Source organism: Thamnophis sirtalis, unplaced genomic scaffold (genome assembly GCF_051295495.1).
Source record: "Thamnophis sirtalis isolate CommonGarterSnake01/CBP01778 unplaced genomic scaffold, rThaSir2_p1.2 scaffold_5, whole genome shotgun sequence".
Taxonomy (NCBI): domain Eukaryota; kingdom Metazoa; phylum Chordata; class Lepidosauria; order Squamata; family Natricidae; genus Thamnophis; species Thamnophis sirtalis.
Window position 1 is genome coordinate 114,057,966 of NW_028261385.1, and position 11,214 is coordinate 114,069,179.

Sequence of the window (11,214 nt, forward strand, 5' to 3'; positions counted from 1 at the left end):
ACCTCAAAGAGTCTCCATGAAGTTGTCCAGTATGTAAATAATTTCACCTTTGGGGACAGTATCAAAAATACTGGAATCAGGTTGTACTCTTTTGGTTTTAGATGAAAACTGTGATATAGTGACCCTTTTTACTTTTAAGTAGACAAGTTTAGAGAGCCATTTGGTAGTGCTTAAAGCACCATACACTCCTTCCTGTGGGGAGGGGGTATTAGATTCTAATCTTAAACATTGAGGTGAATTTTTAAAAGTAAATATAGGAAATTCCTCCTCAGCTTTTAGAAAAGAAAACAGAAGAGAAAGTAAAACAAGCATTTAGAGGACATTCAAGAGCCAATATCAGGGAGAAAATCCCAAAATGCTCTCATACTAAATACTGAAACAGATTCCATTAATAATGTGACTTCTTCAGTCTCACCATGAAAATACAACTAAGAATTCATTATGAAGCTTACCTCATAAATAAATTTTCACCATTTTACAAGTGGTCTGTTTTGGAAGGAGATAGGGGGGATAATCTGGAACATGGGTTGAAAGATAATAAACTGATCTTAATGAATAGGAAATTAACTGACTTGCAAACAGCAGGTGCAAATTCTAAGAAACCTTTGTATCTTGGAAGGGGGGATGGTAAACAGGGTTGGGAATTTTTTGGGTCAAGTGCATCCATCCATATAACGAACACAGACAGAAGCTGGGTATAATTTTCTTGATGATGATTTACACACCACATCTCAGGAAGCAACGTATTCATTCCTTCCCAACTGTAGACATTCAAGACAGCCAGCCAAAATTTACCCCAGGAAGGGACTCCTACAGCACCACCTGAAGAATTCCAAAACAGAATAACATCAAAACAGCTGACAACTTTATAAAACATAAACAGTTCATAGTTATTACAGAGGAAAAGAAAGGGGAGAAATGATCTATTTAAGAGCCATGGTTCTCCTTTTTCCCTCTGCTTATGTGGTGTGTCTTGCCTTCTCAGTCCCGAAAAGACACTGCTACCAAATACTCTGGCTTCATCCTTCCTCTTTTTCCATTAGCCCTGTTCATAACAACAGTTTTTATGAGTCATTCTTTACAGATAGACTTTTCATATCTCCTGAAGTTTCTGGCCAGGAAAATGTACAACATACAGTAGAAAACAAAAAGTAAAAGAGTGGCTTCAATTTATTCAGTCAGAGAGAAAGCAAGAAAGAGCTAGTGAGTAACTTTTTACCTCCCATAGAACTAATACAAATACCTACTATTCATTGGACTTGGAGCAGACCAGAAGAACAAATCTACTCACAAGGCTAAGTAAAACAGGGAACTCTTAGGAAAAAAGAGATGGTGCTTCCTACTTAAAGACTTCCTAGGTATCAGATCCCTAAAAGTGATACTGCCATTCAATTGGGAGTATCACTTTTCAATTCGGAGTTAAAGCATTAGCTACATCTGAAACAACTGAGTTTTACAACTTTACAACTAGTTTCCTGTCACCGGGAGACTGAAGGTCCCAATATCTCTTGAGGGATGTTTATGGCAGCCATGTAGGATATATATAACTTTGATGTCTAACTAGAGATAGCCATGGGAACGTGTGCTTTATTGACTCCCAGGGCAGAAGAGTTAAGGAAGCATCTTCACACTTGTATATTGGTCAGAATCTGCATTCTGACAAAGGAGAGGGATCATTATCAGCTTAATCCCATTTGCATAGCCTAAAGGTTTTTAGGTGCTGCTTTGCTTCTAATGGTTTCCATCCTGCTTGATTAAAGGTTCCTTTTGAAATAATCAGTTTCAAGAGTCTTTACTTTCTCAAGTTAGGAGAGGAGCCATTACACTAGGAAAATTGAACAATGTAAGTAACATTTAATTCACAAGTGGTCACATAATCATTCCCATTTCCTGCAAATAGCAAACTATTAATCAATGAACAGCATTAGGCATGTTAATTACTGAGCAGCTTCAATCAAGCTGAGAATATCATCTGAAAACCAGAGGAACCTCTTAGCTAGATGTTTAGAAAAGGAGGCAGGTTGGCATCAAGCTGATCTTTTTTTCTTCTCCTAGATTTTCATAATAACAAACATGATCACAGAGAATCAAGAATGCATTGAAAAATCTAAAGTAAAAATGTAATATTCCCCCTCAAGTCTTCCTGAACATGGGAAAGCTCAAAACAATGAAATAGGAAATATATTTGCTACATGTTTTGGCATCAGCAAAACTCTAAGCCTTTGGCATCAGCAAATTAAAATGAATGCCAACTGGATATTTTCAGCCAGTTGACCATACTGTTTACTACTCAGGACACAAAAACAAAGAAATTGCATTTTTTTCATAATCAGGAGGATCTAGTGAAAGTAGTATTTGAGCATAATGTAGCAATGATCAAATATTAGCCATTACACTTCCTGTACAACCTTTTAATATGAAGGTTATCCAAGTATATTCTCCAACCACTGATGCAGAAAAAGAGGAAATGTTATGGTCCAGTGTTTGGATCAACTTGTCCAATTTTATGGGCAAGTTTTATGATCCAGTTTAACGTGAAATCAGTAGAATATGCAAACAAAATGTGCTATTTGGAGATTGGAATGTCAATGGTGGAAATCATGATGAAGAAAATATAGTTGGACTATACGACTTAGGAAACTGAACTGAACTGGAATGGTCAGGCATGAAAGACAGGAGCACACATGAAGTTCCAATTAAACTGATTTATTACAATTCATGCTTATGCACAGGAATTTACTCAACTAAACTTTAGCACTATTTTGGCACTAGATAAAGTCAACGGAATTCAACACAAGGTGGATTTAGTCTGTGATTATGTAAACACTCTAGGCTGATTCCTGTTTTGACTTGCCTCCAGGTTCTGCCACTCCTTCTCCTTCAAGAACAGAACAATATATCAGTTTCTGGCAATCTAATTACTTCACTGCTATCAAAATCTTCAAACATTTAAAGTGTTGGACATCATAGAAGATGAATACAAAAATGAAAATAACTATGCTATTGGCAGAAGCATGTGGAAGACTCAGCTACAAGAGCAAAAATGTGGACAGACACTCACTATGGAACAGATCATGAACTGTTCCATAGTGAGTTCCAAATTCCAAACTAACCTAAAGCATAAGAACAAAGCCAACTTGTTTCTATGATCCAATCTTGAGCATATATCCACCATTTTCAAGGAGCTTGTCAGGAACGGCTTGGAAGCCCTGAACCTAATTTGACAGAGGATCAGAGGAAATGAGGAATAATATCAGAGAAATTGTTAAGAATAAATGTGAAAAAAGACTGCCAAAAATAGAATAAAGAACACTAGATGTCAGAATAAGAAGTGGAAATTGCCAAAAAGAAAACAGAAAATAAAGTAAATATAGGCAAAGATCTCAGAAAGCAACCAAATAAAGAGTTTCAGAAAGCTGTTACAAACGACAAGAAGTCGTATTGACACTAATAAAGACACTGAAGACAGGAAGGCCTGAAGGGCCAGAATAGGGATAAATATTTCTAAAGACAGTGTACCAATATGGTCATTAAGAGGTGAAATCAACTTAATCCATAAACACATAAACCATAATTTGCGATTATTCTGTAAGCAGAGAGTCCTTTTTTCCAAAGGCATCAAATGAGGGTAAAATGAAAAATAAAAGCCACATTTACTTCCAGGCTCCAGCTGGTCATTCACCTTTGCTATGGAGGTTATTTCGAGCCTTCACTAAATCTGGATCATCAGCGCTGACTCCAAGAATACGCATGGCCGTGTAGTTCAGAGCAGTAGAAAATACCTTAGACAAGTCCTCAATGTGTCTAATAGACAACAAACAAGAAAAGTGTTAGGTAGATGTGTTCACACAAGAAAACCCAACTGTACTTCAAGTTCTGTGAATTTTTAAGAACTGATTAAACCAACAAAGGCAAAATAAAAGAGCATGGAGTAATTTTATTACAACTTGATGAACAATGGCTATATTTTAGAGTTTTATTTTAAATGCATAAGAGAGAAATATAATGCTGCAGATTGAGATTAGGTAGAATTACAGTTTGCTTGCAGAATCAATTCACCAGAAATAGGAAAAATTAATACTATAATCCCTAAGCATTCAAATGATAAATCAGAGAAGTAAAGTTTAATGAGCACTAGTGATAACAACTCTATGGATTTGTTTCCTATTCATCCAAGCCATATAAATGCCATATAAATATTAGGAATATGGTGTTATCTGGGCTGTTTTGAGTTTCTTTCTCTCTTCTATTAATTAAACATTCCACCTTCTAGACAATGTGGAAGACAGAAGACAATGTCTTTTAGACAGAAAGTCATTCCTCAACCTCATTTGTGAAAGGAAGCTATTAACGCATTTTAACAATGTAATAAATCTAAAATTTCTTTCCAAGAAATATAACTATAGGAAGGATAGCTTTAAAAAGAAAACAAAGAAGTCTGGACATTTCACTATCTATAGCTACAATTAATGTATCTGTTAGAAGAAGCATTGGAAACAACTGCAGGAACCAGCCAGGAGTTCCCAGCCCATAGGTGGGTAGGAAACATTTTAAAGTAACTCCACCTTAATTGATCTGCTATAAATTTGTCTGGAAGTTATTTTTATAGTTTTCAAGACTACACATTAAACTAGCATTAAGAAGTCTTCCTGAAATTCATATCATTTTCATTTGCTGAGTTTAAGGGGTTTAAGAAGCATAAATAGGACTAAGCAACAGAATTTCCACCTATTCCAAACAAAGCCACTGTCTGTTCTAAGCCCTCCCCTCATTCTCCCACTTTTTTTCCTACCAAAGTCATTCCCTCTGCCTTTATTTTATACCATTTTGGTAATAAAATCATAGTGATGGAAGGAACCTCAGAAGTCTTCTAGTCCAACCCTCTGCTCAAGGCAGAAGCCTTATGCTATCCCAGTCAAATGATTGTCCAATCTATCCCCTCTTGGCTTCATAAAAAACCTGTCAATTGTGATGCTAGAATTACTGAACAGTTATTAAGAAAGTAGTGTTTTATGTAAAGGGAAATCTATGCTTATATTTAAATTAGTGTGGATTATCACAGGACAGATGTTATTAATAAACACAGGTATGAACTATGTCCGAGCCCCCAAATTAATAAAAATTAGTCAACATGACAAAAGACATATATAAGATACAAAACAGAGTAAGCTACAGGCCATTGCAATAGCAGATAAATTGGATAAAACAAAGTACTGGCAGGGAAGGAAGTAAGGGATAAAAAGTACAGATTATACACAAGCTTTTTTGGTTCAAGTTGATGTCTTGTATATTTCCTAGAGATAGAAAAATGTTAGAAATAACTATACAGATAATTCTCAACTAACCATTTGTTTAGTAAGCGTTCAAAGTTACAGAAGAACTGAAAAAAGTGACTTATAACCATTTTTCACACTTATGACTATTGCAGTTTCCCTGTGGTCACATAATCAAAATTCAGATGTTTGGCAACTGACTTATATTTATGATGGTTGCAGTATGCCAAGACTGTGAAAGATTATCCAAGGTTTCATAAAATATTTCACTGCAATAGTAGATTTTTGCAAGATAACACATTTCTACTACCCTTTCAAAATGCAAAGTAATTGTAGATTTCTTACTGATTTCTTAAGGCACTAAACACTCTTGGCCAATTCCTGAAACAGGTATCATCTTCTCCTTAGGAATCCCAACCATTTGCTCCTGAAGTAATTGGCTAGGCATTGATGCCCATCAGCAATAAGAGCTTTTGCTTTTTTATGCCTTTGGTTCAAACATGTATAATATGCCACTGTGTAATATGCTTATGAATTCACACTGTCCACACCAAGAGCGGCATATCAGTCCCTTCTGAACCAGGATGGCATTTGCCAGCTGGAAAAAGGAGTGGCTGTCAGATATTTACAATTGAAAAAAACAATCAGGGACATCTCTATTTAGGCTGAGGAGAACTGAAATGTTGCTAGTGCTGCTGCCACCACCACTGATAATGAAATAGCGAGAGTCCTTCTGAAGCAATGGCTTTTGAGCTTTACTCACAGGCCCCATCCTCCATCTGGGAGTTGCACTGAACGCAAGTAACGCACCATCTCCTTCCTACTTTCTTCTGGGAGTGGAATCTTAGCAACATGGCACACAATCAGAAGTCCTGTTGGAAGAAGACCAGAAGGTAGAAAAATGCAGTTAAGGATGGAAAGCCTTTTCAGGCAGCAACAAGCTGTTGAAATAATGAATGGTCTCTGAGCTTCTGCTGAAATCCAATGAACTGGAATGCTTAGCCTTAAAAGATTCCAAGAGGCCTGGAGACAGAACTGTCTTTTAAACTCACCACTGTCATGAGCCAATTTGTTCTAGTTATCTATTCCTTTTAAACTATTAGTCAGTAATTGGTAGCATGTAGAGAAACATTTACCATATTTTTCAGAGTATAAGACGCACCTTTTTCCCTCAAAAAAACAGGCTGAAAATCTGGGTGCATCTTATACATCGAATACAGCATTTTTTGCCTCCTGAAATCCCATCCCTTCACCAAAATGGCCGTGCATACCCTTATGGAGGCTTTCAGAGAGCTCTTGGGGGCTGGGGAGGGCAGAAATAAGCAAAAAATGGGTGGTTTCCCCCCCCTCCCAGCAGCACTCTATAAGCCTCCATAAGCAGTTTTTGATTTTAAAAAACGGGCCTGTTTTTGTGAAAAAACGGGTCATTTTTACTGATTTTTGCCCCCCCAGGCTCCCCCCAGGAGCACTCTGCAAGCCCCCCCCAAGGCTATTCATGCCTTTTATTTGAAAAAAAGGGCCCATTTTCATGAAAAACGGGCTGTTTTGGGGAGGTTTCCATAGTGAAAAAACTTTTTTTTCTCCTTTTGGAAAGCTCTTTAACTGATTGATGAAAATTACATTGATCAAGTGCTGTGCCAGCAGAAACAAGTCTTAGGTACTGCAGATTGTCACTGATTTCCTTCTCCAGCACATGGATAAATACACCTGGAAACATCTACCTACCTACCTACTCACTCTCCCCCTACCTACCTACTGTATTTCTCTCTCTCTTTCTATTTCTCTCTCTCTATCCCTCTACCTACCTACACTTTCTCTCTCTCTCCCTCCCTACCTACTGTATTTATCCCTCCCTCTCTATCTATCTATCTACTTACCTACCTACTCTCTCCCCCTACCTACTGTATTTCTCTCTCTATTTCTCTCTCTATCCCTCTACCTACCTACCTACACACACACTCTTCCTACCTACCTACTGTATTTCTCTCTCCCTCCCCCTCCCTCTTTATCCACCTACCTACCTACCTACCTACCTATTCTCTCTCTCTCCCTACCTACTTACTGTATTTCTCTCTCTTCCTCTCTCTCTATCTACCTACCTACTTTTTTTTTAAATTTGCCTCTTCAAAACCTTGGTGCGTCTTATACTTTGGTGCGTTTTATACTCTGAAAAATGTGGTAATTAATTCTGAAGTAGCTACAACCAATGTAGCTTAGTAGATTTTTTTGCCTTTGATACAAAACACTGATCATCTGACCAATGCATGACCATCTGTGAGAAGGAGCTACTGGGACCTTTCTTGTAATAATACCTGGCAACAGAAAGAGAGGTCCTCCATAATCCTCAGCCCAATGACCATCCTCTGCTTGTAGGCCTGCAAAAAATTTCATCCCATTTAGCGCTGCCTCTTCTGCAGTACAGGCTGTAGGCAAGATTGGGAAGACTTTAGTCTGCAAAAGAGAAAGAATTGGAACCAGAAAGTAATATAAATGACCAGACTGTAGGTCCATAAAAGTCTAAAGGCAACTGGCATATGTATAAAGATGTTCACTGAAGTCTACTGTTTTATTCAAGCAGTACAACGTATGGAGGGGTACTTAACTGCTCTCTCTCCCTGATTCTGGTACAACAGAAAGGATAGCAGCTGACCTTGGATTTGCTCCCTAGGCAAACCAAAAACAGTTCTGATACCAGCCAGAAAAGATTCATAGTGAATTTGTTTACTTGTTCTTTGTTTATTAGTTTTTACAAACGATTGAACATATTCAGAACACCTTCCTCCTCCTATTTTCCCTACAACAACCCTGTGAGGTGAGATGGGTGGAGAGAGGATGCTTGGCTCGAGGTAATCCACTAGGCTTTAATGGCTAATGCAGGACTAGAACTCAGTTTCACACTTTCTAGCCTGATGCCTTAAGCACTAGACCAATCCTACTGTATGATAAACCCCTGATTTCACCTAATCTATTGTTTTATGGAACCAGCCAGTATCTGTATGCTTCCTAAAGGGCAGTATCCTCTTTCACCTTGTGAGAATCTGTTGAATATTTATTCTGGACCCAGATCCAACACACTGATGCCTGAAACACTGAAAGATATTGGTAAGAGAAATATATGGAATATGAGCCTTCTTCAAGCACTTTCTTGTATATACTGGAAAGTAATATTCCTAATTACAGAAGACTAGAAATAAAAGTTGAAATCTGCAGTATAAGTCATGTATTTCAGATGGTATCTTTCTAAAAAGAGAGCTGTAGATCGCTTTTGCATCCTTTCTCCAATTTACAGAGGGCCAGCACTGACATGTATACATAAACCATCTGACTCCATCACATCTTCTTATAGTTTTGTCCTTTCAGAGGTTTTTGTCAAGCAAATCGGTTTCACCATATTTGGCCTTTTCCAAAAGAAATTAAGTAATAACAGACAAGCTCCCCAGAAATATGGAGCGCTCTCCCACCATTAACATTTTCCCTTTTGCAAAGACAATGTGCGTCATGGGACAATTCCTGGATACTCATGTTAACAGTAGAGCTCCACAGATCTTCACAGTGCCTCACATGACCCAAAGATGCACTATGAATTTGCTCCCTTCCATGTCTGCTAGAGTACAGAAATATTTTGCAACAGACAAGCTGTCCTGCTCTCTAAAGACTGAACTTGAAAGAAATTGCTGAGAGTTTTGCAAGCTGTCCATCCCCCTCCTATCTCATATTCACAACAGCATCAGTCACTTACTGTGTCCAGCCCTAGAGAATGAGCCTCCAGTGCAGTCTGCTCCCGCTCCACACCCTCGCCATCTGCTAGATATCGCCACCGCTGCCGACCTTCTTCATTACTCAAACGCCAGCGGGTTAAGTCTGTGGCTGGTTCTGTCTTATATGGGCCTCCTCTTCTCCGTAAATATCTAACAGGGGTGAAAAGCAAAAGAGAGACCCTAGGTAAAGCCTTCATCCTAGCATTGCAAATGAAAAATGTCCAAGCATTAGGATCCAAGCAGTGTCTGAAACTTGTTTTTTAGGATTCCAGCTTAAAACTAAACTATGGATTAACTGTGGATAAAATAAAACTCGCTACAGCCACATGTAATAGAAAATGTAAGGAAATAAACCCATTGGATAAGTAAAACAGAACAATTAATCAGTAGAACAGCTTTTTTCCAGAAGTTATGAATGCTCCAACAGTGGTAGTTTTTAAGAAAAAACTGGACAACCATTTGTCTAAAATAATATAGGGTTTTCTGCCTGAGCTCTAGAATACCTCCAAGGTCCCTTCCAATTTTCTGTTAGTCTATATCTGTTTAAATGTGTAATCTCAAAATCCAATAAAAAATTAAATCAGGAAATAAAATATCTACTGTTTCTCCCTGTATGCTTCCAATGTGAAGCTGCTTGGTTTGTGGAGGGTTCAGCCCCATTCCTGCTTCTCAGCATTTGCATCTCTTCTATTAATCATACCATGATATGCAAACAGCCAATTATGGGCTATTCATTTAATGGTAATTCAATGTGCTTTGGCTTAGTTCAATATTTATATAGGTAGTCCTTGACTTACAACAGTTCATTTATTGTCCCAAGGTCATATGATCATCTTTTGCAACCTTCTGACAAGCAAAATCAATAGGGAAGCCACATCCAATTAACAACCAGGTTATTGACTTATCATCTTCAGTGATTCACTTAACAACTGGTCATAAAATGGGACAAAATTCACTTAACAAATTTCTCACTTAACAAGAAATATTGAGGTCAATTGTGATTGTAAGTTGAGGACTATTGTACTCAGCTAATATACTCAAACTCTTAAGAGTAAAAATGCACCAGTAATTACTTGCACACCTTCTGATGGCGTGATACTGGGGATTGTGTCAATTTCAACAGATGATGTGGGAAAAGTTACAATGTTTTAATTTAATTTAAAAGGGCTTCTATTTTTGGACAAAGTTCTAAATCCTTCAAATAGATGAACCAAAGAAACATCTCTGTTGACATCAAATTCCCCTCAAACGGCTTTTCTCTGGGACTGCTATTTAAAGAGCTGCATTGGTGACCTTTTTACATGTTTGAGAATGATTTGCTTTCCAATAGCTGAGAATATATGAGAATAAGGTTAAAGTGTTGGTTCTTGATGTTTTCTGAACTCAGAGTGCCAAGAATCCAGGCTCCAAGCCGATGTGCTGCAGGCATTCTTACCAAAGTAGCCTTTTTACATCAGCCTTCTTTGGTCACTAACTCCCTCGGCACCTCTATTTTAAGGGATTATTTTTACCATGTATCTTTTTATTCTACTATTTATATGGGATTTGTCAATTTTACTATATTTAATGTATAAAAGGTTTAAGGCTATGGCAAACCAATTCAAGTTTTTCTATGTTATAGTAGAGAAATATAATACAGAAGAAGAAGAAAAAGATGTATAAAATACAAGAATGAATTTGATGACTCGATAATATGAAATATTATCAAAATTAACCTTTTTTGTGAAACAAAAGGATAACCAAACCACAAACAGCCTCTGTGTGATTTAAATTGTTTAACAGAGAAAGAGCATAGAGCAATAATGTATGTATCACATCATATATACATAGTACAAATATGTTTTTAATTATTCCCATTTTGTCAAAAAAAATTAACGGGTAGATGATCACAGAAGATTCAAATCCCTTCTCAGACCATGGGAAAATGTGTCATTTTTTAATCACCAATTACGTCCTGGACTTTTCATTCTTTTCTCTCTTTTTTTCTTTTTTTCTTTTTGCATCGCCACAAGTAAAGCATCCTAGTGATTTTTCCAAACAAAGCTAAAACTAAAACGACCAGGAAGCTCTAGAAAAATCCTAAAATAGGAGAGATGCCAAAATACTCACGTTCCATCCATCCTGTCACTCTGAGCTAAGGTTGAAGCCTGCAGGCAGTAGCATAAGGACCGGCATATAATAAA

The 11,214-nt window shown here is 37.4% G+C and overlaps 1 protein-coding gene across 2 annotated transcripts in view; it reads right to left on the reverse strand.

Annotated features, from left to right (window-relative positions):
* The window catches only part of LOC148045569 (lanosterol synthase-like), a 42,823-nt gene extending 31,609 nt beyond the window's left edge, over positions 1–11,214 (reverse strand). The window contains exons 1-6 of one of the 2 annotated variants that reach the window (XM_087716626.1): positions 11,141–11,214; positions 9,013–9,181; positions 7,586–7,724; positions 6,037–6,145; positions 3,683–3,804; positions 726–822 (exon numbers count right to left, since the gene is read on the reverse strand). In XM_087716626.1, coding sequence (XP_087572752.1) covers positions 726–822; positions 3,683–3,804; positions 6,037–6,145; positions 7,586–7,724; positions 9,013–9,181; positions 11,141–11,151 — 647 coding nt within the window. In that variant the 5' untranslated portion in view covers positions 11,152–11,214. Of the gene's footprint in view, positions 1–725; positions 823–3,682; positions 3,805–6,036; positions 6,146–7,585; positions 7,725–9,012; positions 9,182–11,140 lie in introns of those variants that run through there. The other variant, XM_087716627.1, reaches the window with a different exon arrangement.